This window comes from Epinephelus moara, chromosome 6, assembly GCF_006386435.1.
Source record: "Epinephelus moara isolate mb chromosome 6, YSFRI_EMoa_1.0, whole genome shotgun sequence".
Taxonomy (NCBI): Eukaryota; Metazoa; Chordata; class Actinopteri; order Perciformes; family Serranidae; genus Epinephelus; species Epinephelus moara.
Window position 1 is genome coordinate 38,056,708 of NC_065511.1, and position 27,659 is coordinate 38,084,366.

A 27,659-nucleotide genomic window follows, 5' to 3' on the forward strand; every position below is an offset into this window, starting at 1 on the left:
CGTTACCTTGAAGTCAAGCCTTTCAGCTAAATAGGCACTCCATGTGCTTTTTTTATGCCTCAAGCTGAAGATGCTTTGTTCTGAGAGCATCGGCTTCTCCTCGCTAATTACATGTAATCTTGTCCAACTTGAAACTTTGAGGTGAGGAAAGTGTTTCTCAGTGAGTCATCTCCCTTTGCGTCTTACTATTGTTCTCTTATTAGACGTTCGTGTAGCGAGGATGGGCCAACTGCAGATGTGGAAAATTATCAGGGGGTTAAAGTGCTGCTGCAAAAGTAGCAATATTACCAGCTATTTATTATACTCATTGTGTCTTTAGAGGAAAAACCTACTATTTTTTCAGGTGCATGGACAAATTCAACCAGCATTATTTTTATTGTGTGTGAAAAAGCTGAACATGTGGACATCATGCATTATCGTACATTGCTGTAGCAGATGCTTTGTTCCAAACATACTTAAAATAACAGCATCCAACCTCCAGTGCATGAAATTATGAGTTTATTTGCTTTGGGGGTTTTTTCTTAAATGACATTTCACAGTATTTAAAACATAAACATAAAAAACTTAAGACATTAAGTAAAAAAATTCATCATTGCGTCATAAAAAGGGGTTATTTTTCTGAATAGAAAGGTTAGTGGTTACAAAGGTTGTTTTATTTTTAACAGAAGTGTTCCACAGTGTGTCAGTAACATCACAGGCACCGTTTTCTCTGCATTAGCTTAACTTGGTTTACACAATTAATACACAACTCCCTCTGGCCAACAAAAAAAACACATTTAATAGTACTTAGCCTACTGAACGATTTAAACTTTAAACTCAATTTTAGGCTAATTTGCTTTAATGATGCCTCTTTTTTCTTCCCTATCCATGTCAAAAGTAGCTACAAGTAAAATACTAAGGCACTGAAGTTGAAGTGAACGTCATGGCGAAGTCACGTGGCGTCACAGCAGAATGTTTTATTGATGACTACAGGTACACATGCAGGTTTAGACCTTGACGCAGGTTTTTCTGCAGCTCCTCTCACTGTCAAACTGGTTGCTGTTTCCCAGACAGCCTCCGAACCAGAACTGAGCGCAGGAATTAGCCGTGGCGTCATAGTACCACTTCACCACGTAGTCCCGGCACGGTCCTGGATCCAGCACTTGGCCGCAGCGCTCCGCTGGAGGCAACAGAAAAACACAAAGAAGTGTCAAATTTAACAAGACTTTCACAACTTCATTTGGTTCGGTTCACTTTCACACTGCACTTTTTAAAGCGGACTAAACCGCATGCACAACGTCACGCAGTTGCAACAGCTACTCGTTTGTGGGCGGTATTGCCCAAAACGACCACCAACCAGGAAGAAAAAAAGCACGAGGAAGAAGAAAACCCGGCTCATCGATTGGCCCGGACTGGAAACGGAAATCCATCCCCTTCAGCCGGCTTGGTCACCACAAAACACCAAACACCAATGAGCTCTACGTCACTTCCTCTCTTTGGTTCGCTGGATAGTCCATTGGCATTTCCCACTGTAAGCGAACCGCACCAGGGTTCACTCGCAAGTGAACCGAGACATCCAGTTTTCAAACGGACCAGGGTTTGCTCATTTGGTCCGCACCAGAGTTTGAGTGAGTGTTCACACCACTCCAAACGAACCAAACTATCCGTGGAAGCGGACCATGGTTTGTTTAACACGGACCAAATGGCACCAGTGTGAATGTGTCCTAAGAGTTTAAAGCCACGCTAGCAGCTCTGAAAGGCTGTACTGTCACGCAGTGGTGCTTTAAATAGGAACATATCCAATTTCCCAGGGTTCTGTGTTCCCCAGCTCAATATTCTGCCAATGTGACACTTCAAGGGGATCTTTCAAAGGGTGGTATTTCCCTGGGTAAATATTTTGAAATGGCCCATCTACAGCTTAACATTACTGTGGCCTGCTGATGTTTCACTCTGTGAAGCCTATGCCCTCAAATTTGTAGGGAAGATTGTTTTCTTGTCTTTGTAACAGAGGCTAAACAGATTGTTACCATTCAAACTGCATTTCAAACGCCCATATCCTTTTGTTCTTGTGCAATTTGAACTGGGAAGCTAGCCCTTATCAGTCTCTGACAATGCTAGTCTACATCAAGAGACATACAATACCAGAACACATCAGCTATCATCTGACCATGATCAAACGTCTCAAGTGGGGGCCAATGTTTCGAGCTGATTGGCTGTAGCCAGTGGATGTCTGGGCCGAGACTTCCTCTTCCGTGCACCAGTCATTTTGGCTAATCTCAATAAACAGATATGTGCGTATGAATTCAGATAAATTTAAAAAAAATGCTTGTTTAAAGCTAACTTGTTATCAGATGATAGCTGAAGGATCCACCCCTTGTTTTCAACCAGCTCCAGCCTCTCATCCAAATATGGTCACTTCCAGTTGCTGCTGATTGTAAAAGACCAAGATGGCGACAACCAAAATGCCCAACTTGAGGCTTCAAAACTGTAAGCCACAAACCAATCGATGACATTACAGTGGGTTTACACTTGCTCCATATGGACTATTTACTTGCCGATTGATCAATACTACTCAGACTACAAATGGAAACCAGAGCACCCTGATACCAAAATCTTGCCCTGTCACCTACAGATTCATATGCAGATGTTTATAGAGATAAGAGACATAGGCCCGGGGAACATAGGGACTACCCCTTTAATGCTAACACCAGCATGCTAACATGCTAATGTTGACCATGTATGATGTAAACCTTCTAAGTTTAGCGTGTGAGCATGCTGACATTTGATAATTAGCACTAAAGACAAAGTACAGCTGAGGCTGATGGGAATGTCGTTAGATTTGCAGGTATTTTTTGGTCATAAACCAAAGTATTGGAAAAGGTGGAGGGATTGCCAAAGTTGCTACACTTCATCCTGAGATAACCATGAAATCAAATTTCATTGCAATCTATCCACAAATTTGAATCTCATAGCAGCCCTAAAGACAAAGTCAGAGGATCACCAAGTCAGAAGGATTCATCATCTGGGGATCATGAATGTCGGCACAAAATGTGCCAATCGATCATGTAGTTGTTGAGATATTTCAGTCTGGATTATTACTTTGGTTTAAATTTGGACATTCGTATACCTGTTAAAAATGTCAGCATACAAAGCTTATAATGTTTGAAAGGATTTCATTGTGTGACAAACTTTAGCTGTCCACAATTTCCTGTAAATTTATTGCACTCGGTTTGATTTAAAGGAGCAGTCTGATATTTGGGGTAAGACACATATGCTAAGCTAACTGGCTTCTAGCTGTAGCTTCACATTTAGCTATAGCAAATTTGTGTACAGTGGTCTTAGTATTCTTCAAACTTTCTGTAAGACAGCAAATAAATGCTTAAAAAATACTGAGTCTATAGCCAGTAAGTTCATCTAAAATTTTGTTGAATGCTTTGACTTCATTGTCTCAACATTTCCACTGAATATGGAATAGGCATATCTCCATCCTACAGTCATATCCGCTGTTACCTGCGTAGGTGTCAGATGGCAGCAGTGGGGGAGTCGGAGGCGGCGGTGTTTTCTTCTCAGGCGGGGCCTTCAGAGTGGGACCAGCTGGCCCGATGGCTCCCGTCATCACCACATGGTGGTTGGGGTCCTTCATGTCAAACTGTGGGAGGAACTCTGTGACGGGTCTGAAGGGTTCCCTGTCAAAGAACGGAAATCTCTGAATCTCTGAGGAGCTTCTGTCGTCCGTCTTGGGTCTCGGCAGAATGATGGGTTCTCTGCCGGGTTGTGACGCCGGAGGGCCGGGCTGTAACAGAGGAGGGAGTGTTTTGATCTGTTGTACCTTTTATTTATCCAGGTATACAGAGCTCATGTTACTTCAGCAGCTTTGTTTGCTTTGTCTGAATGTTATGTCAGTTCATTTAATAGTACCACAAATGTCAGCTTCATGGTGGCGCTAAAGGAGAAGTCAGAGAAATGCCGAAGTCAGCAGGATTTATCCTCTTGGGATGGTGAATTTCTGTACCAATTTTTGTGCCAGAGGAAAAGATAAAGGATCACCAAAGCCAGTATGAGTCATCCTCTGGGTACCATGAATGTCTGTACAAAATTTATTGGCATTCCATCCAATAGTTGTTGAGATATTTCAGTCTGGACCAAAGTGGTGGACCAACGAGTAAAAATACAAAAGGTTTTGGATGATTTCACCTGGTTGCCTCTGGATATTCCACATATATTAAGCATTAAACACAAGCCTATGTTGACAAAAGGAGGTAGAAAAATGAGTGAGTTGTGTTCTCACCACTATCTGAACCCTCCTGTAGTCTCCAGTGAAGGTGGGGGTGTCGGTATCCGTCCTGTATGGAGGTTCTCGAACGTTACCGGAGACCTCTGGGATTCCTGGAGGAAGTCTGGAGCTCGGGACGGAGCTGAACAAATGTCTCTCTCCGTCCTCACAGATATGGCTCAGCAGTTTTCTCTCCAGAGCTGCAAGACAAGGAGACCAACACGGTAAATGTACAGCTTTATATATATATACTCTACTGTATAGTTTCATCTCTTTTCTGAGTACCAGTGCATGTATACAGACTACCTGTAGTAGCTTCCAAGTCAACAACAGATTAGATTTGAGCAGTTTGAGTTGTCTTGCTCAAGAGCACCATGGTAGTATTTGTTGTAGTAAACTGATTTTCCCAGACTCACATCTATGCCAAGGGTTTTCCTCCTCATTATGCTCAGAATGTGTGAGGACCAAACATTATTCTATCCAGACTGTTGCTCTTTGTTGCCACCAAGTGTCAGCAAGAGAAATTGTTTGAAATTTTCTACTTTATGTGTAAATGATTTTCTGAACACCTAAATCTTGACTTCCAAGTGAAGGCAGAGAAAGTTTGTTGTTTTAAGTGACAGTTTACACATCATTTATGAGTCCTGATTTCTCCCTCAGTGTTGTTTAGGACATTTTGGGTTTCAGTTCAAATCTCAAATTGCCATCTTTGTGCCCAATGACAACTTCCTGCCAGTGGTCACATTTAAAACATGACATGAATTTACAGGCACATACTGTGAAACTGTGGAATCACAGTTTGTTTGTCTTTCAGTATTTTACATTAAAATCAAATTTTAAAGGGTTGGTTTGTCAAATTCAAGAAAACAAATATCTTGCAATGCAGACAGTTTGGGTTTCTCCACCTTAAATGAATGAAGGTGAATGGTATGTTACTTTTTGTGTTCACAGCATTGAAAAATTACATTTTAAAGAATTTAAAGTATCATTGTTTCCATTGTCCCTGAATAATAATAATAATATTGCTGATAAAAACACACTATGGTCTGTTTTCAGTGGAGCTACTTTCTGCCAAAAAAATAGACCTTACTCTTTAAATTATCCAGAAAATCAGTGACCAGAAAGAGATGTTACTGTTCAATTAGGGATGTCAGTTTCGGTTAATTTTGTTTTTATGTTTAATTTCATAGCGTGACACCCATTGATCTGTAACTAACCAGTTAATTTTTAAGAAAAATGGTCTTTTATTTCAGTCTGGTGCTCCAATGTCCGCATGAGCTTTAATACGGTATTTAAAGTGCTATATATTTAGAGGTGGTGAAATTGGACAACATTGCTGCTGAAACATGGTGGCCACCGTACCATCTTCCCCCAGGTGGCTCCAGTGAGCAAGTGGCTTCATTCTGAGCCACAAAACCCCTTTAGCATTGTTAACTATGTTAGCACCACTAGCCAGGCTGACACTTAACTGTGGCGACCTGGGGGAAGACTAAAGGGTGGGCACAATGTTTCCACAGCAACACTGTTGGGTCAGGACGGTGTTACAAGTGGTGAATATGGAATGTATGGTGCTACTAAAGCCTCATTTCCACCGAGCAGTACGGTACGGTTCAGTTTAGTTTGGTATGTTTTTTTTCTGTTTCCAATGTGAAAAGTTCTAGATGGTACCAATGGAACCGTCCTGTACCGTCCCCATTTTTGGTCCCCCCTCTGTTGGGGTACCTAGCACACAGATCTGGTGCTAAAAGGTGGAGCTGTGACTGTTCTTGATGTGATCATGGCTCACCTGGAAGTGTTTTGAAATCATCGATCAGGTACACGTGGTCGCTGTCAGGGTCAGACGCCATGAGATTGAGCTCCTTCTTGAACTCCTCAAACAGAGGATCGCTCTCATTCACCACCCCGATCACAAACGTCTCGATGTTACTCCCCTGAGCTTCGGACACAGCCCTCTCCAGACTGACTGTGTCTCTCTTATCGGCCTGCCCATCTGTGATGATGATGGCCACCTTCCTCACACCTGCCCGTGCCGCCTTGAACACCTGGTTGGCCTGCTGGATGGCACTGCCCGTGAATGTCCCCTCACCCAGATAGGTCATGGAGCGCACCGCAGACTTGATCTCATCACGAGTGGCTTCCTGCCTGAGGCTGGCCACCACCATGTTGATGTGGCTGTAGAGGACCACACCCACCCGCGTGGTGTCCCGGCTGACCGAGGCTCGGTCGATCAGGGCGTTTACAAAGTCTTTGATCACGTTGAAGTTGTCGGGGCCGACACTCTCAGAGCTGTCAATCACAAAGACCAGCTCCAAGGGGGTTTGGCGGCAGGTCACTCCACAACCTAACAAACAAAGTCAAGTTAACATTGTTAATCTAGTTATAGAAGTTATCTCATGACACTCTTCACACAGAGCAGGTCCATATATTGAGTTGTAGACCAGGGGATCTCAAAGAAGACAAATCTGGACCCTGTGGTTGGACCAGTTGGAAACCACCGGTGTAAGCTCCTAAAAGTGAAAGTATTGCTGGCTGCACTTTGAGATACTATGTTGTAACATATGGACAGAAAGAATCGAGTTTCTGGTTACTTACTGCATATGGATCTCACTATTTTGATGATTTCTTCCCTCTGTAAAAGACAAAGAGTGTAATGCTTTTAATATAAACTGATTTGTCACTGAGTTATGGTAAAGAAATGCTGATTATGTCTTTCAGCTTTAATTTAAGGGTGTTTAAAACTAAATCAGTTGGCACAGTCTTGGACTTCCATGCAGGTTACTCCAGTTTATAGCAGGACACAGCCTCTAGTGTACCCAAAATGAATGTGAACACCCTCAAAAACCTATCCATCTATTGTCTGCTCCTGATCCAGGGCCGGACGCAGTGGCAGCAGTGAGGTAGTCCAGACATCCGAAGGTGTTCCCAAGACAAATGAGATATTTAATCCCTCGAGTGTGTTCTAGGTTTACCCCAGAATCTTAAAAATACTCAAAGGAAGGTGCCAGAAGGCATCCTGATCAGACGGCCAGACCAACTCAACTGGCCCCTTTTAACATGAAGGAGCAGCTCTACTCTGAGCTCCCTCCAGATCTCTGAGCTCCTTACCCTTTCTCTAAGGCCCAGCAACCCTGCAGCATCCTACCCTCAAACACCCTTAAACCTAGACGTCAGATTAGAATGATCAGAATGAAGACTATTTAGGGGGAAAATACTTTCTTCCCCTAAAGTTCGGTTTAAAAAGGACAACTCTTACACTGTTCATCTAAAATGGATGAGAACACCTTCAAATTAAAGCTAAAAGACAGCACTTATGGGCCTAAATGATGAAACATGTTCCAGTATTGTTGACTGTACTTTTTGGTTTTCAGTGTCATAAGTGATGCACTTTACTTACTGTAAGTCCAGGGTCTCCCTTTTGTCCTACTCTACCCTGTGATGTGAGAGAGATTAGCATTTGTTAGCTGTTTACATATTGTCAGATTTCCTTAAGAGCATTAAAACCACTCTAAAAAACTAAATCCAGTACCAAAGGTCCGGTGGGTCCGGTCTCTCCAGGTTCTCCTCTGTCTCCCTTTTTGCCTTTTTCACCTCTGAACCCTCGCTCCCCCTGCGAGAGGAAAGACACAGTCATCTTGAATCACACAGTGAGGCTGGGATAGAAAGAGGTCTCCTATTCCCCTCTAACACAACTTTAGGTAAATAATTGATTAATGTAAGTATGTTTTATTAGGGGTGGGAATCATGATACAATATTATCGTGATATGCTGAGTATAGTGATAAGATATATTGCCATTTACTACCCATTTCAACTGTAAATTATGTCCCTAAAGGAAAAGACAATGTTTTCAGCCCATTAATCTCACTTCAGCCATTTTTCTGCAGCAGCAGAATCCAGAATTCAGGAGAATATTCTAGTAGCCTACCTAAAGTTTAACTGGTATTTGTAATATTAATAGTTTATATAATTAAAAAATCAATACTTGGTACTGTGTGACGATATGATGTTGCCACACGAAGATAATGCGATACTGTGCAGTATTGTTTTTTCCCCCCCACTTAGTTAACTGATTTTGTTTTAATCTTTTCACGTTTTCATTTTTGCTAGTTTAACACTCCATATTTCATGTTTACTATATTCATAATACAAGCTCTGACATTATATCATTACCTTGTCTCCTTGTTGACCTTGTCCAGGAGGACCTCTGGGGCCGGGGATCCCCTGAAATCCAGTCTCCCCCTGGAAACACAGAGCACAGACCATGTCAAAGAGAATTTAAACAAAAACATGATGGAGCTAATAGAAAGTTTCTTTCTTTTTTTTTTAGCACATGAACCTCGGATTCTAGACTAAATGGTTTTCTACTTCCAAAAGGGATCTGAGAACAAACAGCAGCTATTTTGCTAGCATTCAACAAAATCGCCCCATTAGTCATAGCCACTGACAGTCTCATGGGAAATGACTCAGGTTGCTTTAGTTGTTAAATTCTGAAAAAATAACAAATGTCTTGTCAATAAACTTCCAGGAACATTTTCCGACTTTTTCTGAAAGACCACTAAAAGAAACCAAAACAAAATAAAATGAGGATTAAAACATACACACAGATATAACATTGCATATCATTTACATGCAGATGATACCCGGCTCTCTCAGGTTATCTAGGCTACTTGACTGCCTCCACTTGAGAAATATACGTAAACTGAGATCTGTTGTTTCAACTTCTGAACTGGAAATGATTATACATGCCTTTATCTCATCTCGCATTGAGTGCTGCACTTTTCTCCTCACTGAGTATGTCAGCTCTCCCTCAACTGCAAGCAATCCAGAATGCTGCTGCAAGACTATGAACTAGATCTAATAGATGCTCTCACATTACCCCGATACTAAAATCCCTTCAAGTTTTGGATCCAGTTCAAAATTCTCATTCTTACTCACAGAGCATTGCACCATCAGGCTCCTTCTTATGTAGCTGAACTTCTTCACCTGTATTCTTCAGCTCGCTCTCTTTGATCAAATACGCTAAATTTGTTGTCTGTCCCTCGCACTCGCCTCAAGACACGTGGTGATCGAGCTTTATCAGCCGTAGCACCTAAATTTTGGAATGCTCTGCCTGCTCCCTTACGATCTGCTGACTCCGTGGTTTCTTTTAAAAGCCAGCTAAAGACAAACCTGTTCAGACAGGTGTTTGGGTAACTTGTCTGCACCAGGGCTCTACTTTTACAAATTTCCTGTATTGTCGTTGTGTAGTGTGATTTCTTCTTTTTTCTTGTGTGTGCAAATACTTTTGTTAATTGTGCACTTTTAACTACGTGGCCCACGTAGTCGCTTTGTCTCTATGATTTCTTTCTTGTTGTATATTGCCCTTGTGAAGCACTTTAGGACCTATGTCTACGAAAAGCACCATATGCATAAATTTTACTTGCTTTCTTACTGTTATCATTTCATAGTCAATCTAGGCACATTTGTCTTCATGCTGATTCAGTTTCATCATTATATTTGAGTCTTTAGCCTAAAACATTGCTCACCAGTCATTTAAAGGGAAGAAATACTTTTACTCCTTAAATAAATTGACCAGTAACTCTGCAGTGAGTCCAGTCAGGTGACCATATCCATTCATAAACTGTCTAATAAAGCAGATTGTGGGTTTTAGTTATTGGTCAAACTTTTAGAGTCTGACGCTGACAGCTGACAGTGTTACCTTTTGTCCTTGGATGCCCTCTCCAGGTAACCCCAATGGACCAGGTGGTCCTATTTGACCAGCTGAACCCTACAGGAAACACACCAACATTAATTTAAAGGCAATATATTTATAGTTTAAATCATATACAAGCCAATGTTTTGAACAGGACAGATTACCTTAGCACCAATTATGCCAATTCCTGGTGGCCCAGCAGGTCCAGGAGGTCCAGGCAAACCTCTGTCTCCCTGAACAGGAAACATTTATTGATATTTATCAGTAATCACAGAAATCTGATCACAGACACAAAGAAAGTCAAGAAAAAAAAGAAAGTACATTGCAGTTATAAACACGAGGATGAAAACACACAAATAATATATAAAGCAAGAATCAGCACAGCGAGAAAAAACAATGATGTGGTTTCATTGGTGACACTGTCCTGATTTTATGTTTTTCCACAGGTGAACTTTTACCTTTGGTCCAGGTAAACCAACGCCATCTGATCCAGTCTCTCCTGTCAGACCAGGAGGCCCTGGAAGTCCTGGAGGGCCGGGATAACCATCACCTTTAAGTCCAGGTGCCCCACCAGGTCCTGGTGACCCTCTGTCCCCCTACAAACCCAAACATGCCACCTTTATATCAGTACTTTAAACGTGAGGCTCAGTGAAGAGTAAACATGAAGCTGGACTCACCTTTGGTCCAGGTAAACCTATCCCCTGCTCTCCCATAGCTCCAGGTGGACCTCGCTGGCCCGATTCTCCCTGACAAAAACCAGAAGAAGATCAGTAAACCAACTGTTGTTGACAGTTACAGCACCTGTTTGTTTGCAACATGTGGAGATGCTTTACCTTGGCACCAGCGATACCCCTCCCTGGTGGTCCAGGTACACCTGGCAGCCCAATGATTCCTGGTTCACCCTGAAAAACCAAACACTCATCAGGAAAAGGTGGGACTGAAACACTTCCTGTGTCTGTCCTTTCAAATTAAATTTCCACATGTTCCAGTCATATAGGTTTTGGTTTATTTGACAAGACACAGCTCCTAAAAGAGTTTCACGTTTGTTTGTTTTTTGTGTGTTTGTTTGTTTGTTTTTTCTGCTACTAAGTGACCAATGAAATCTTGCCGACTAATGACCATTCTGGTTGTCTAACGTTTGGTTGACTATTAAGGGACAGCCCTGTCCTGAATTGCCTATTTCTCACATTTTTAGTGACTGTTTAGCTGTAAAATGAGAATGTTTGCTCCGGCCGGTGGGCGGTGCTTGGTTTTCCCCTGACCATATCCAACATGGACGGTCAGATCACAAACTTTCTCATTTACAATGCAGTTGCAGAATCTTGATTCATACTTGATCAGCGCTGCATAGTTTGACAGTTTGAGCACAGTTCATGAGCTGTGACTGACAGCTATGTTTGAGAATCCTCGGCTCTGATTGGTTGTTTTCGCTCAGCTGTACATTCTTGCAAATGCCATTAGAGGCACAGACAGTCTGGATACAGTGAGTCTCATAAAATATGACAAAAAACTATTTTTATAAAAGTTACCAGCTGCAGCTTTAATACCTAATTTGGAGAGAGATTTCTCAAAAGTGTTTGAATATGTACTTTGTCATTTTCCACCACTATTTCTATCAGATGTGACAACATTTTCTTTGAATGACATTTTCATATAAAATGCTTCTGGTTGTGTTTACTTACCTTCGACCCCATCGGCCCCACAGGACCAACTGCGCCAGGTGATCCTCTGGTTCCCCTGTCCCCTCTGTCTCCCTGCCAAAATAACACCAAACTATTGCTCTTATTCATCCAAACAAGTTGAGCTCTCACATGATCACTTCATAGATGACGTGTAAAATGTCTGTTACCTTTGCTCCAGGTACGCCCTTACCAGGAGCACCGTCAGGTCCCCTGGGCCCCGGTAATCCAAGGTCACCCTGTCATTATATTGAAACAGTTAAAGAAACAGCAGACTGGTAAGAAATATTTATATATTATATATATATGAAAAGGAGCAAACAGGTTTATGATGTTACCTTTTGTCCCTGAGCTCCATCCTCTCCCGGCTCACCTGGTATACCTGGTAACCCCTCCGAACCTGGGTCACCCTGAGAGAGGAAAGTAATGTGCGACTTAAAGTTTGAGATTTTTATTAGGCAGATGATCTTATGCTAATCACCTTAAAAATCCCAGTTCAACATTTTGGGAAATACTCTTATCCGCTCACTTGCTGAGAGACGAGAAGATAAATACTAAAGTACTAACTGTGTGCTGTGACATCAGTTGAGTATATGTCAGCGAACTCAGCCTACGTGGATCTTGCCTGAGTTCTCCAACTTGAAACTTTGACTTGAAAGAGCATTGAATTGCATTTTTGTGGTCGAAGGTCTTTCTTTTTAGTACAGTGGATTGCAGCATAAATCATTGATTAGGTTAGCTTAACATAAAGACTGGAAGTGGAGGGGAAAAGCTAGCCAGGCTCTCTGCAAAGGTAATAAAATGCTTGCACATACCAGCAGCTCTAAAAACCACTCGCACATTTTACTGTGTCTGTTTCATCTATAGAAAACCAAATGACCGGTGTTTATGCTAAGCTAAGATAGCTGGCCCCTTTTCTGTAGCTTCATATTTGACATACAGACATGAGGGTGGTATCATTCTTCTCATTTCTATTTCCTGTAGAGTGATAAGTGTCATAGTGGTGAGAGGACTCACTTTGGGTCCGGGCTCTCCAACACCTCTCTCACCTGTCAGGCCAGGCTCACCTGGGAGGCCCTGATTCCCCTGAGAACAACATTCACACAGTCAAAGGGATATTTAGTAAAATCTGGGACACAGAAAATGCCATAAAAGAATTGAATGTGAAATTAATGTGTCTCAGATTACAGACCATCCACCAATATCATCCACCTCCCAGACATTTGACTGACGAGTCAGCCGTGTTTCACAGGCGGATTTGTGTGATTAAATATGCAAAACAATTTAGATGCAATCAGATGGAGAATCAGCTCACTGTCAGTCACAATTAGTATCTAATTTTCTGTTCCTGAGACAAACATCCTGTTAGTTAAAGGACATTGTCGCCCTCCTGTCTCACCTTTGGTCCTGTTATTCCAATACCTTGAGCTCCTCTGGGGCCTGTAGGTCCAACTGGGCCTTGATCACCCTGCGAAACAGAAGATTAAGTTAAAAATGAATCAAACAAAGTGATGAGACCTCTCTAAAGCTGACAAGACAAATGTAGTGAGGTAGTGGTGTAGGAGTATTAAGAAACACAGAATAAAACACTCAAGTAATGTACAAGTACTGAAGTGCAGTAGTTGAGTAAATGTTCTTGGTTACATTCAACCATAGCTGGCAAAAACTGAAACAAAAGAAATATAATTTTCTTGCAGTGCGGCGGTGCGGTTGTTAGCATTGTTGCCTCAAAGCAAGAGGGTTCCTGGTTCGAATCCGGGGTGGGGGAGCCCTTCTGTACTCCGGCTTCCTCCCATAGTCCAAAGACATGCAGGTTAATTGGTGACTCTAAATTGTCCGTAGGTGTGAATGTGAGTGTGAATGGTTGTCTGTCTCTATGTGTCAGCCCTGTGATAGTCTGGTGACCTGTCCAGGGTGAACCCCGCCTCTCGCCCAGTGTCATCTGGGATAGGCCCCACCCCCCTGCGACCCCTAACAGGATAAGCGGTTACAGAAACTGAACGAACAGTTTTCTTGCCCTCAGTTTGAGCGTAGGATATCCATCATTAACAACAGGCAGCACCTTGAAGTCTGACATACATTAATGCAGCTTTTACCTTCTCTCCTTGAAGTCCCACACCAGGAGCACCAAGTGGACCTGGAAACCCAGGCGGCCCGTTACTTCCCTGGGGAACAAGATATACAGTAATCAAAGGGCCAGCTCTGCATCAGATGAGATGTGGGTGAGTACTTGAAGCAAAGTAAATGTTGCAGTATCAGCAGATGGTTTCCCCAGGTTGAGTAAACATCTAAAAATACGTATACATTTTGAGTGTAGTTTACCTTATCACCTTTGATCCCAACACCAGCAAGTCCACGATTGCCCCTTGGACCGTCGTATCCTCGATCGCCCTAAAACAAAAGGTCGAAAATGTGACATACCGTAGACATCGTCGTGCATAAGCTTGTACACACACGTGGAGGCCAATAATGTAAATTCCTGAGTAAATACACAATGTTTTGAAGCAATCAGTGGAACATTTTCTGTTTCTGATTTCAGTGAGGCAGTCTGTTCTGTTCTCCACCTGCAGAGAACATTATGATCTGCACAAAGGTTACACACTGGTGTCGACTCTATAAGGAAGCAGCTTCATTATCTCCACTGTCAACACCCAGACAGCTTCGCTGTCTATTCCAACCCTTCTGTTTTACGTAAATATTTATTTAATATTTATTTTAACAGGGACACAGAGTACATAACATGGACCTATGCCACATACCGCAGCATTTACAGCCTGCGCTCGTTGGCAGCTCTTGTCTTGGCTTTTATGCAGATACATAAAGCTTAATAGGAACACACACACACACTACAACACACTTACAAGAGAACAATAAAAATTCAAGTAACATTGTAATAAAAGTCTCATAAAAACATAATGAAAAAAGTAATTTGAAGGCAATTGCAGGACACAAAAATGGTGTTATAAAAATAAGCACTGAATATAACCTTTTACAGCTGCTTATTACACGGCTTTGTTGATTATTTTTATCTGATTGGTCCATTACAGCATTCTACGCTCTGATATTGTTGCTATGTACCCAGTTCTGATCATGGACATTTAACCGAAGCATTAAAGTCATTTTTAAATCAATAAAATCATTTGCAGGTCGTCAAATACCAGTGCTTTGGGTTGGTAGCAGTGACGTAAGGTAGTTACAGTGGGCTCCAGTGCACGTTATTATGACGGGCGCTATTGTGAACACATCGTCTCGTCACATGATCAGAAACTTGATGTTGGATAACATCAACACACATATTACACAACAATCATCGTTGCATATTTGTGTATCAGAAAATTACCTAAGAAAAAGTCGTTGTTTTTTTGTGAGTTTATATCATCATGTCATCATGGTGTCGTGTGTGTAATGTATATTATTTCCCTAAATATCTTTTAAAAAGGGAAAAAATAATAATAATTGAGAACCTTTCCTTCAGTCGACACATGGTTTAAAACTTGACCCACCTTCGGCCCTGGTAACCCCTCTCCAGGTGGTCCGGGGTTCCCTAGTGCTCCAGCAGGTCCTGGGGGACCCTGAAACAAACAAACAACTTTTAATAATAATAATAATATTCTACATATGTTAAGGCTTCAGCACATGCCAACATAAGACATACATGTGGGTCGATATGAGATAGAATAAAGGTGCACTGTTGAGAAACGCTGCGTGTGTTGTGCTCCAGGTGGCAGCAGTGCTTTGAAAACTGTTCAGATCTTAAATTCTTAGGAATCCTGGAGCCGGGACGTGAGTATAAAGCACAAGACCATGCTCATGTTTGACAGCTTGGCCGGTGTGTAATGTGTAATAACAAAGGAAACCAGATGGAAAAACTATCCTGCATATGTGATTTAGCTTTCTCTGGATGTCTCACCGCTCTTTAGGAAAAAGTTTCTATTCATATCTTTAATCTTCCCCTCATGCAAGGATCTCCATTTCAGCAAGCTGTGTGTGGCTTTCAGTGACGTATTGGACTAACAACAATAACTCAAGTACTGTATGTAAAACAGTTTTGAGGTACTTAAGTATTACCATGTCATGCCATACTCTATACTTATACACCTCCTACATTTCAAAGGGAAATACTGAACCACTACATTTGTCTTAAAATTATAGTTACAAGTTACATTGAATTATGATTTTGCAAACAATTAATATCATCAACTCGTTTGTGTGTAACAGTGTCACAGGGCAGCAGGTCAAGCAAAGCACCAAAGACATCCCTCACCCCAGCGACACTTTCCATCTCCTCCTGGGGGACCCCAAGGTGTTCCCAGGCCAGATGAGATATGTAATCCCTCCAGTGTGTTCTGGGTCTGTCCCGGGGCCTCCTACCAGTGGGACGTGCTGTTAGTGGAACACCTCTAACAGGAGGCGCCCAGGAGGATCCTGATCAGATGGCCGAACCACCTCAGCTGACCCCTTTCGACTTGAAGGAGCAGCGACTCTACTCCGAGCTCCTTCCAGATGTCCGAGCTCCTTACCCTATCTCTAAGGCTGAGCCCAGACACCTCACAGAGGAAACTCATTTCTGCCGCTTGTACCTGCAATCACATTCTTACAGTCACTACCCAGAGCTCACAACCATAGGTGAGGGTTGGGATGTAGATGGACCAGTAAATTAAAAGCTTTGCCTTCTGGCTCAGCTCCCTCTTCACCATGATGGAGTGGCGCAGCGCCTGCATCACTGCAGAGGCCGCACCAAACCGCCGATCCATCTCGCTTCATTCTACCCTCACTCGCAAACAAGACCCCTTAAACAAGATGATAATTAAGTCCCAATGTCTTCAAAGGAGTACTTCCTGATTAACAGTGTCCTAGCTTGTTACCGTTGCTAAAATTGGTCAAATTTGTCGCCATATCAAACTACAAACATTATTGATTATTATTTGAACAAGTTTCAACCATAAAATGTGATCAGGTTTTGGACCTTGTCCACTTTTGTGTCGGGATCGGCTGCAGACTGACTTGGCAGAGATGGTTGCCATCTTGTTTTTAAATGGATTAGTGTATTGTGCTCTTACTGCCACTAGATGGCACAAAAAAGTGTCCATGAACGAGGACAACAGGTCTGAGTTGAGCAGAATGAATTATAAGGTCAAGTAAACCCAAAATGTCAATGTCCACAGATGAGGACACAGGGTCTCAAGAGGATATAACACTTTTAAAAGGGCTGCTCTGCCCATCAAGTAAGTTTTGGTACTTTGAATACATTTTGCTGATAATACTTTGTTATTATACTATAACTTTGATTTAAGGACTTGTAACATAGTGTTTTTATCGAATGCTACTTTTTCTTTCAGAAAAATATATGAGTACTTCCACCGTTTGTAGCTTTACATTTATTGTTTTAGTAGTTTTAATTATTAGAGTGGACTTTGAAGGAATCAACTATATGCAAGATCTCGCTGCAGTTACACCAGTACATGTTTCATATACTCACCGGTAGTCCTGGTTCTCCGATCCCAACAGGACCTGGGGGACCTGATCTTCCCTGAATGCCTTTTTCACCCTGTAAACATCAAACAGCATCACTCAACAACTTTCAGCTCTTACAGCAATTTCCAGTAATTCATTAAACAGAACGGTACTATTTATTCTATCTCTTGCAGTTAGTGGGAGCTTGTAAGTTTCTCTCTATCAGTGAAAAGAATGTTTGAATGTTTCATATGGAGAGAATGACCACCCACCCTTTCTTTTTCAGGCATAACAATGATTTGAGGAGGATTTTATCACTACAGCAGATTTTTTTCCAGTAATGTTGATATAAGAGTTACCTTGGCTCCTGGGAATCCGATACCGATGTCCCCCGGTGGTCCAGAAGTACCGCTGGGCCCTCTGTCCCCCTGTGGCAATTAAACAAGTTCACATGTTTGCATGTCATGTGATGGCAGCTTAACACTGCAAATAGATGTGAAATAACTTTTTTTTTTTTTTTTAAAGTAACCTAATGCATCTCATCATCCTCACTTTTTGTGCATTTGAAATAATATGTTGTTATTTGAAATGAAACAACATAAGTCTTCATTCCTGCAGGTAGCCGCATGATGGGTGCGTTCTGAATGGCATACTTTTTCTTTTTACTTTTAGTAAGCTGCCTTTAAATAGTATGTTCTGTTTCTTGCAGTATGCACACAAAATTTCGCATAACATTACGCCCTGAACTTTGACCCTCTTGCTTTTATATCTGTTACCTTGGAGATAAAATAAACGCCACTCACCGAGTTCACCAGATGTAGTAGCACATCCTGGTATTTTTTGCATACTGAATTTGGCATACTGTGTATTAGGACATACTAAATCTTTTTCTGGCGTACTATACAGTGCGGTAATGTGGGTACTGGAATGCACAGATAGACTGAATCACAGTGATGTCACACTAACAACAACAATCACTTGCGGGTAGACGACTAGTAATTTGCTAGCGTATTTGATAAACTAAATCTACTGTCAAAACATATTTTAGATACCTTAAAAACTCAATAGCAGTTTAAGTGTTCCCTTTATTTGGAATATTTTCACCTCTTTACCTGACACACTTAACAGTCAAGGCCACAGTAGACCAGCAACTCCTGCGTTATGTGAAGTAAAATTACTTTTTTGTCAGAGGAGTCTGGTGGCTTTGATATAACGGCCTCAGTCCCTATTGGTAAGGGCTGTCTGACGGCAAGGTAAAGTGGTGATAATATTCTAAATATAGCATACACTTAAACTGAAACTGATTCTTTTCGGGGGCGGGACTTTTATTAGGAGGCAGGGTTTGCTCAGAGCATGTACAGTAATGTACATTACTTGTTAGGGAAGTCAGTGCAGCCATTTATATTTACATTTGCATCCTGAGATATTTTACATGCAACATCATCTGCAACAAGAACCTCAACCTAACTTCGTTTCTGTTGTTAATGGGATCTTAACTGCAGTACATTTTCCATGGAGCTTTAAAATGCTTACTAAATAAACCTGAATAAAATGAATGACGTTTGTGGCATTTACAGTAAAATCTTAGTGATATCTGGTGGAAAATACTGTTATACTCGTCTCTTCATTAGTTCCAACAGTCTTGATCCAACCTCTTATGGCATTTAGAAAGTAAAGACCAGTCCTTTGTCCCGTCTGTAAAACTTGCTGTTGATAAATGTCTGGACTTTTCCTGGATGTGCGATAAATCACATTACATTTCATCTGTATAAAGACATCTTTGTTAAGAAGCTGCGGAACAGCTCTATGGTGATGGAGGCATCAGCATCTTATTAGCCCTGGGCACACATTTTAAAGGTCGTTTTTATCTGATGATACAAATGTTGTGTGGGAAAGTGTCTGGGGAGCGCTGAACTGGTCCACTATTCTGAGGACAAATGACCCCAAATTTCTAAATGATCTTAAATAACTACATTCTTTGGTTGACTAAATAATTATGCTGTTACGGACAGAATGCTCTGTAGCTTTGGGGTGTTTATAGACTGTTTGGATTTATTGTATTTCCTAAAAAAGCTCTTTAAACCTTAAAAAAATAGTTCAACATTTTGGGAGATATTCTTACGTGGATGGATAAACCACCAATAAATGTGGGTAGGTTTGAATTTGTGGGTTTTATAGATGTTGCCAGGTGTTTTTAAGAAGCAGCCTACTCTCAACAAGAAAGTGAATAATTTTTTTTTTCTCCAGAATTTTCCTTTAGTATCTATCAGGTTGGTGGCATGGTGATGCAGTGGTTAGCACTGTCACTGTAGCACTGTCGCCTCACAGCAAGGGTTCCTGGTTCAAACCCCAGAGTTTGCATGTTCTCCCTGTGTCAGCGTGGGTTTCCTCCAGGTGCTCCAGCTTCCTCCCACAGTCCAAAGACATGCAGGTGACATTCTCTAAAATGTGAACATAGCAGAGAGCAGAGCAGAGCTGCAGAGCTGCTGCCCGACTCCCCATTAAGAGAGACGCTGTGCATATTTACACACGAGAAGCAGCATAACTTCATTGATTATTTCAGAAGCTAAACGATTTTGCTGCTTAAATGTCCCACAATATTTGCTGCAGTGACATCACTGCTCTTACTAAAACCGCTCGCTTCTCCAATTTGCAATAGCGAATTCTCCAATAGCGATGTGTCAGATGCAGCCACGGCTTACTTTGCGCCCAGATTATGCACCATTTAATTGGCAAAAATGGTGAGACAAGCCCTAAATGCATGTGCACCAAATCCTAGTACAAGTTGTGTTATATATGTGTGAAACCATTTCATTTCAAGGTGCCCATGACTTTAATCCAGCCAATCGATTCTGTGCAGAAAAGACAGAAAACAGAGAATTTAAATGCATCTTGAGTTTTTGGAGAAACTTACTTTAGGTCCTGCTGGGCCCTCAGGTCCCATGTCACCTGGAAGTCCTATTGCACCCTGCAAAACAAATTTAAAATCTGATACAATCCCTCAATACAACATACATTTGCTTTAAAATATGCAGGGTTTTTTTATCCAAACAACTGGGGTGATTTTCTTCATTTTGCAACAAAAATTTTGAATCCAGCGGCACAAAACGATCATGTATGAATTAAAAATGAAGCCCTGGTGTTGTATGACCGATCTGCAGGTCAGCCCGTCCAACCAACCACCAATGAAATCACTAAAATCAACATTCACTGCTTTCATGTCCTTCGACTCTCAGGCCAAGCTCACAAAATAACAAGGTTATACTGACACTGTGCCAGTAGCACAGAGGAGGAAGAGTGGTGCTGGGCGGCCAGGTCCCTGCACTAATCCCACCACACAAAGTCTGTTCCTGCAAAAGAATAATATCCTGCAAGCCTGGATTCACTGCTTTGGATAGCCACATTAGTATCAGGATTACCCATAAGCCAATATTCACATTCCATTAGTGCAGAGATGAATAAGAGACAAATTCCACTTCCATTTTTCATATTGGAGAGTGAACGGACAGTCTGATGTCTGTGTATCAATATGAACAGCAGGCAGGCAGTAAACTGTTCAGGAAGGCAAATTATAACAATGAAAAGTATTCAGAATTGAAAAACTGGCGTGGACTAGAATGACAAATAAAAATATTTGATGAATCTGATGATAAAAATGATGAGAAATGAAAAATTAAGTGATTTTAATGAGACACTAAGAGTCTACAGCCATGCTCGCAGCTCTCTGAGGCCGTATTTAGACACAATGGCGTTTCAAGCTAAATGCTAACATCATCATGCTATCATGCTCACTGTAACAATGCTAACATACTGATGACTAACGTTGTTCACCAGGTGTAATGTTCACCATCTTTCACTCTCTGAGTTTATAGCATGCTGGTGTAAGATGAGATTTATTTTCATGAGGATGTACCCTTTACGTTAAATTTGGAACTATTTAATATCGCACACCCAGTGAAGACAATTGGAGGCTAACATTGCTGTCTTTATGAGGCTGTAAAGATAATGGTATCTTCTAAAACTAGACAACATAACACATCCACTGGTATAAACTATATCATGCTAGCCTCTTAAGAAGGGGGCTAAATAATGCTCAAAACTGAGACTCAGGGTGCTTTTAGATCTAGAGTTGTCTTGCTTTGGTCTGAATCAGGAACTAATTTTGTTGCATAGTTGCCTAGAGTTGGTTCATGTTCTCACGGCAGCATTTACAAGTGGACCAGATCAAATGCCTTGCGTGAGAAAGCTGCTCTTGATTGGTCAGAATTTCCATGTGGGAAAAATCCAGGAAGTAAAGCAAACGTTGAAGAAGAGTACACTTGCAAGATAAATGTGACACTTTCTAATGTCACAATGGAGGGACAACTACGCAGGTTGATTTTAGCGCTGCTCATCGTGGACTATATTGCTGTCATTGTTCATTTTAGTCAAACCATACAGTTTGAAAACGAGGCGCGGCTCCAACTAGAAAACAATGTTTTGATGCATTGGATGTGCTGAATGTGCATATTAAGGCAGTACAGGAGGAGGTGCACATTAATAATCCTCCAGGACTGTAACATGCTCATGTTTAACCCAAACAATGTGTCATGTGACTGCAGTTGGTTCAGATCCAGGTCGGAACACCTTCTCACCACAAATGAACCGCACCAGAGTTAGTTTGTAACTGGACTGAGACCTAAATTATTTTTTCGTAGCCTGGAAATCCAGACCCAAATCTAGAAAGATTTAGGGTCTGGCCATGGGTAATGAAAATGGCCCAATTCGAGGGGCGGCACCAAGCATGCAAGCATTTGTAAATATCACTGCATGCAATTGGATAACACTACGACCAATCAGAACAATACACGGGGTGTATGGCCCGCCTATATCAGCTACACCGATGTGATTGGTGCAGCTCGGTTTCATGGGCATAGGTAATGAGCATCATTACTGATTGCCAGAGTGACTCGCTGAGCAAATTCAAATTGTGCTCTTGCGAGAACTCTGGATTTCCAGGGTAATTTTTTCAGGCTTTTTGCCTTTAATTGACAGGAAAGAGTGAAATGGGGGAGTGAGAGAGAGTGGGGGGATGACACTGCAGCAAATGGTTGCGAGCTGGGGTTGAACCCGCGACCGCTGCAGCGAGGCATCGCCTCTGTAAATGGGACATCGGCACTATCCACTACACTACTGACGCCCCGTTTTGGTGCACACCTGAGTCTGATTGCTCTGTTCACACCTGCCCAAACGAACCGCACTGAGGGGGCAAATGAACTTGAGTTTGACTGAACCGAACCAAACAGGGCAGGTGTGAAAGCACCCTGAGTCACAGGGCTGATACACAAAATATTTTTCACCTTTGTTAACACTTTTAGATAGGGCATTTGGCCATGGTGGAGGTCTGCAAGGGCCATTCTACTCAATAGTGAGTTTACCTGTTCTCCTTTCAATCCTCGCTGGCCTGGAGGTCCCTCAGGTCCCTGCAAAATGACACTTCTATCATTACGAGGACAAAGTCTGTGGTATTAATTGAAATAGTGGTTTTATAATGTTCATACAGTGTCACCCTTTTCCCCCGGAGCGCCACAGTCTCCTCTCTCCCCCTAGAAGACCAAACACAAGTTTAGACTGTTCCCTTTTATTCTTAGGACGTCATTATACTTGATGAGAATTAAACAACTGCCGCTGAAGATAAATGTCACCCACCTTGCTGCCCTTATAGCCCGGGCGACCCTGTAAAAGGTGAAACAGTTTTAAAATCTGCATTTCATCTGAGGCATGTTACTTAGTATTTAAGAGATTAGTTTTTACCTCTGGACCATCACTTCCAGGTCGACCGTTCAACCCAGGCTCCCCCTTGTAAAACAAAAAAAAAGACAAACTTGAAGTGAGCTACATGAAATCAGACATTAAAATATTTTGCATCTTTGTGTGATGACTTACCCTCGCTCCTTTAAGACCTGGTGGCCCTCTGAAGCCTTGGTCCCCTTTTCGACCCTGGGATTAGTAAAGTAAAGTCTTGGTTAGATGCTAAAAGCCAAGATGATGCTATGTATGTTTGTGATGAAGAAAAACAAAAGGAGAAACTGATCATTTTTGTAAAGGTTATAGTTTTTGTTCATAACTCACTGGACTTCCTTGTGGGCCCCTCTCTCCTCTTTCACACAAACACACTTGAGCCTGTGGACACTAACAGAGAGAAATATACAAAGTCAGTGCTATCATTTAAACTTATTGATTAGAGAAGTAAAATGCTGGATTGTATTTACAGACTTACCCCTTCAAATGCGACTGCACCCTGGATGCGAAACATGAGACAAAAAATGTCAGTGGCAGTTCATTAACTCACAGAAAAGATCAATCTATTAGTTTTGGGGAAACCTTAATGTATTCATGTTTGATGCTGTCTGTCCTCAACACTATTCTGTGTCTGTCTACCAGGCTAAAATTGTGAATGAATAATATCACACATTTCTGGAAAGCAGAACAAGCCGCTCTCTCAGACAGGTCCTGACCTACTGCAAATGCATTTGACATTTCTGTGTGTGTGGAAAATGCAAAGCAGACGGGAAAGCCCCGTCATGCAGACACAACTGTGTCACTGAGATGTGAACCCACTGCGAGGACAGCAAGTGCAGATAAAGAGAAGTGTATAAACCCCTCTGCATGCTGCTGTCATTCTGATCGGCTGCTGGGTGTGTGCAGTGCATCATTAGTGCTACGCAACCACGTGGAAGGCAAAGAAGAAAGCATGGTTCAATCCAAGCAAACACATTTTTGCACCTTTAGCCAAACAGTTTGAAGAGAATACGTGGAATCAGTTGGTGTAACAGCGGGGTTTGGTTGTGGTTAAAGGCTTCAGACTCTTGGGCATCAATGGTGAGTGGTTGAGAATCACTGAAGTCTAGCACAGTGGTGTTGGCTGGTGATTTCTTGAGTTATGTGTCTAGATAAGTTCAAGGTTACTGTTAAACCTCATGAAAGGCCTGTGTTTCTTGTTTTGTGGTGAAAACTACAAATAATAAAGGCATTGTTGGTGACTGGTACCCGAACGCCTCGCCATCCTTCCCTCTGTAGTGTGGTCCGGACTGCTTGAAGCTAAATATCAGTTAATGACAAGCCAAGCTAAAATTAATGTTAATAAGCTAGCGTGTTCCCAGATATGGTTCAGAGCTGGTACGCTGACACTGAGAGACGTTACACTGCTCACAACAAGGTCTGTGGATTATCTTGAGTAACTGGGTCATGATTTCTGGAAAGAGATATTGCCAATGAGTTTTTCAAATGCATTTTTTTGGCGCTTTGAGCACCATAAGCTGAGGGCCATCTGTTCAATTATAATGGAGAGAAGGCAGACATCAGCCTGGCCTCAATCCCAGGGCGTCAAAATACGCCACTTGGTCATTACAGTGACACCGGGAGCACCCTTTAGTGTCAGTTTGAGATGCTTCAGGCTTTCAACCAACTCCAATGTAAACCCATCTGGGTCATTATTGGACAGTCAGAGCAAGAGTCCGTTTTTTCATCCCAAATTGTCGCATGTCCAAAAAATAAATACGACTTCACATTGTGTCAATCACATTTGCACACTGAGTCCAAAACTTTTGTCTGTCATTAAAATCTTGTCACAAAATCATTTCATATCTCAGATAGCTACTTTCAACAGCTCAGATAATGATATTCAGGTGGATGATGATGATGAGGAGGAGGATGTGGACCGCACACAGAAGGTGGAGGACAGCTCCGCCCCTTCATGCAGCTGCTGTGCCAAATGGTGACGGCCAGATACGTTACTCCAGTGGAGAGAGGCAAAGGAGTAAATGTGTCTTTTCATTTTGTCACATGAATTTTCACAATGAAGAGAGAAATCGGAATCAATGTGCAAGGTTTCTGTGTGTAACAATTTTTTTTAGATAACGGATTAAAAAAACGCATCCAAAATAAACAGACTCAGTGTGCAAAGGCCTTAACAGATATAGGCTAGTTTAAAAGTGGGGCAGTCCACTTAGAGTGGGTGGGAGTTCGGAGTGGAGGTGGATTGGTCCAACAAACACAGGACTTTGACCCAGGAGATCAGTGTTTCTGTCCCGTCTGAAACTAGAAGTCAACGTTGAGTTATTTTGTCACATCAGTCGGTAGCCATTTGAGTCGTTACTTATCTACCACAATCTTTTCCTAACCCTAACCAGGTAGTTTTGTTGACTCAACCACGGGCCCCTTGTTAGTAACAGAAATCGACTCATGTGACGTACCACTGACTCCTTCTGTGTCCAGATATAATGCAAAAGGTTGACCCCGGCATCATTATGATAACACTGAGGGGTTTTTTTGCCCATGGGTCAAAATATGACGAGTAGAGATGAGATCAGGTTGCTACGGCAAATCTCCAACACTCTTTGTCAGAGTGTTGCTTTTGGGTTTTTGTCAAGACATCCTGTCCCTGTTGTTTCTCATGTCAGCACAGGTGCCATCTTAACTAAGGTCATCATACTTGCAGCCACACTCACCATCTCTTTGAGCATCTTCTCCTCCAGCTGAGGATCAAGAAGACTTTGGACAAACTGCTGAGCAGGTGTGCTGGCGATGGCCCGGAGCTTGGCATTATTCTGACTCTGCTGCCCGATGTCTGATAAACCAACAGCGAAGAACTTTATGCCGTGACCTTTGGCCTCGGCTGCAGCTGAAATCACATCAGGGTTACGGGGATGGTCGACCCCATCAGTCATCAGCACTGCAACCCTGACGCTGTCCGCCGGCGTCTCCTGCACCAACAGCTGTGAGGCATTGGTGATGGCGTAAGTAGTGTAGGTGCCGTGGCCAATGTAGTTCATGGTGCTGACTTGACTGTGAAATAAATCCAGGTCTTTCCAAGATGAGAATCGGTGCTCCACAGAGACGGAGCTGCTGTACTGAAGTGCGGCCATTCGCATCTTCAGGGTCCAGCCGGCGACCTGCAGCATTGAGAGGCGGGTGCTGAAGCTCAGCACGAAGGCCTTCTGCTTCTCAAACAGGAATATTTTTGCACTCTCTGAGCTGTCCAGGATGAATGCCACCTCCAGTGAACATGTCATACCTGAGGGAGAAGGACACCAACAAAACCTCCAGTGAATGTTAAGATTCACAATGTTATAGAGGAAAATAAGAGATCTGGAGAGGGTTGCAACTGCTTAGCTCTTATCAGGGGCTTAAATATAGACAGTGCAGGCGGTGCGGTTGTACTGGGGCCTATGAGGTGGGGGGCCCACAGAGTCGGCCCTCTACCAATGTGCTGGGTGGATAATGGTCCCTTGTGAGTGACTGCCACCTTATAAATATAACTGTGTTCTCATTAAATTAAAACCAGTGCCATTTGCTATATATGCCCTTGAAAAAAGGCAAACACATCGCCATCATGTTTATTTTGCAAACCCCAAATTGTTGCACGTCCAAAAATAAATACAACCTCACCTTGTGTCAGTCACGTTTGCACACTGAGTCTGGAACTTTCGTCCATCATTGAAATTTTTGGAACAGGTTCGATTTTCTGTCAGAGCCTTTAGAGATGTTTGACCAAGAATCAGTGAAAAAAAATGTGGCGGTGGGACACAGACAGAGGAACGGGGCAGAGTCATTTCATAACTCAGATAGCTACTTTCAACAGGTCAGATTGTAATATTCAGGGGGGTGATGATGAAGAGGAGGAGGATGTGGGCCGCTCCGCCCCTTCATGCACCTATGGTGCCAAATGAAAGACAGGGAGGGAGTGGTGACAACCAGATAGGTAACTCCAGTTGAGAGAGGCAAAGGAGGAAAATTTGTAAATGCGTAACATTTTTTTTTTTCAGATGATAGATTAAAAAAACTCATCCAGGGAGGTGGGAGTGGAGGTGGATTGGTCCAACAAACACAGGACTTTCACCCAGGAGATTGGTGTTTCTGTCCCGTCTGAAACTAGAAGTCAACGTTGAGTTATTTTGTCACAATAGTCGTTAGTAATGTGAGTCGATACTTATCTACCACAATCTTTTCCTAACCCTAACCAGGTAGTTTTGTTGACTCAGTGCCAGGTGGTGGCCTGGGTCAGTGTCCTGCCCAAGCAGCTTTAGATCGAACCACCAAATCTGTGATCGGTTTGTGGATTCAACTAATATAAAGCTCAAAAGGACTTCCGATTTGGACTTGAACTGACTGACTACTGACTAATATGCTGCTGCTCATCATCCCAGGGCCAGTTCTTGTATGTGATGTTAAAGTCTAAGTTATCTGTATTTTTCTTTACATATGCCACCCAACCATTCTATAAGCGTTGAACATTGTGATTGGAGCTGTCCTGTCGGTGTAACCTGTCTGTTACACCCACAGGACTCTCAGTGACAGACTTTCACCACCAACATGTGGATACCTCCATTATAAAATTACCATTTTCTCCATCGTCACGCAGCCTGTAGTTGTTCCGGCGCCCTGTCTTCCTTCTCTGGCCTGTGGCCTCGTGTACAAGAGCCAACAGCAGAAGGCAGAGCCCCACTCCTCTCCGCAGGTTTCCCCTCAGCAACACTTCCATCCTTGCAGTGAAAACAGTTGACAAGACAAAGTAATGAAGTGCGTAAACTTACAGTGAATGC

The 27,659-nt window shown here is 42.3% G+C and overlaps 1 protein-coding gene across 1 annotated transcript; it reads right to left on the reverse strand.

The window, feature by feature from the left end:
• Nucleotides 1–464: 464 nt before the first annotated feature.
• col28a1b (collagen, type XXVIII, alpha 1b) lies at nt 465–27,598 on the reverse strand. Its single transcript, XM_050046806.1, has 33 exons — nt 27,457–27,598; nt 25,566–26,131; nt 23,336–23,356; nt 23,188–23,247; nt 23,002–23,055; nt 22,870–22,914; nt 22,765–22,791; nt 22,617–22,661; nt 22,494–22,538; nt 19,991–20,044; nt 17,436–17,504; nt 17,102–17,170; nt 15,126–15,194; nt 13,945–14,013; nt 13,719–13,787; nt 13,022–13,090; nt 12,640–12,708; nt 11,961–12,032; nt 11,793–11,861; nt 11,626–11,697; nt 10,777–10,845; nt 10,621–10,689; nt 10,402–10,539; nt 10,108–10,176; nt 9,950–10,018; nt 8,422–8,490; nt 7,779–7,859; nt 7,647–7,682; nt 6,845–6,881; nt 6,039–6,593; nt 4,268–4,452; nt 3,490–3,772; nt 465–1,159 (listed from the first exon to the last, which is right to left on the reverse strand). Exons 1-33 carry the CDS (start codon nt 27,596–27,598, stop codon nt 987–989), a joined length of 3,588 nt encoding a protein of 1,195 aa, XP_049902763.1. The 3' UTR covers nt 465–986.
• Nucleotides 27,599–27,659: the final 61 nt, after the last annotated feature.

Coding starts and splice junctions, on each gene's coding strand:
- col28a1b (XM_050046806.1), bottom strand. CDS start 27,598: ATGGAAGTGTTGCTGAGGGGAAACCTGCGGAGAGGAGTGGGGCTCTGC. Junction 10,846..11,625: donor TGGGGCCGATGGGGTCGAAG/GTAAGTAAACAC, acceptor TTGGTTTTTCAG/GGTGAACCAGGAATCATTGG. Junction 6,882..7,646: donor AGGGAGACCCTGGACTTACA/GTAAGTAAAGTG, acceptor TGTCTTTTACAG/AGGGAAGAAATCATCAAAAT.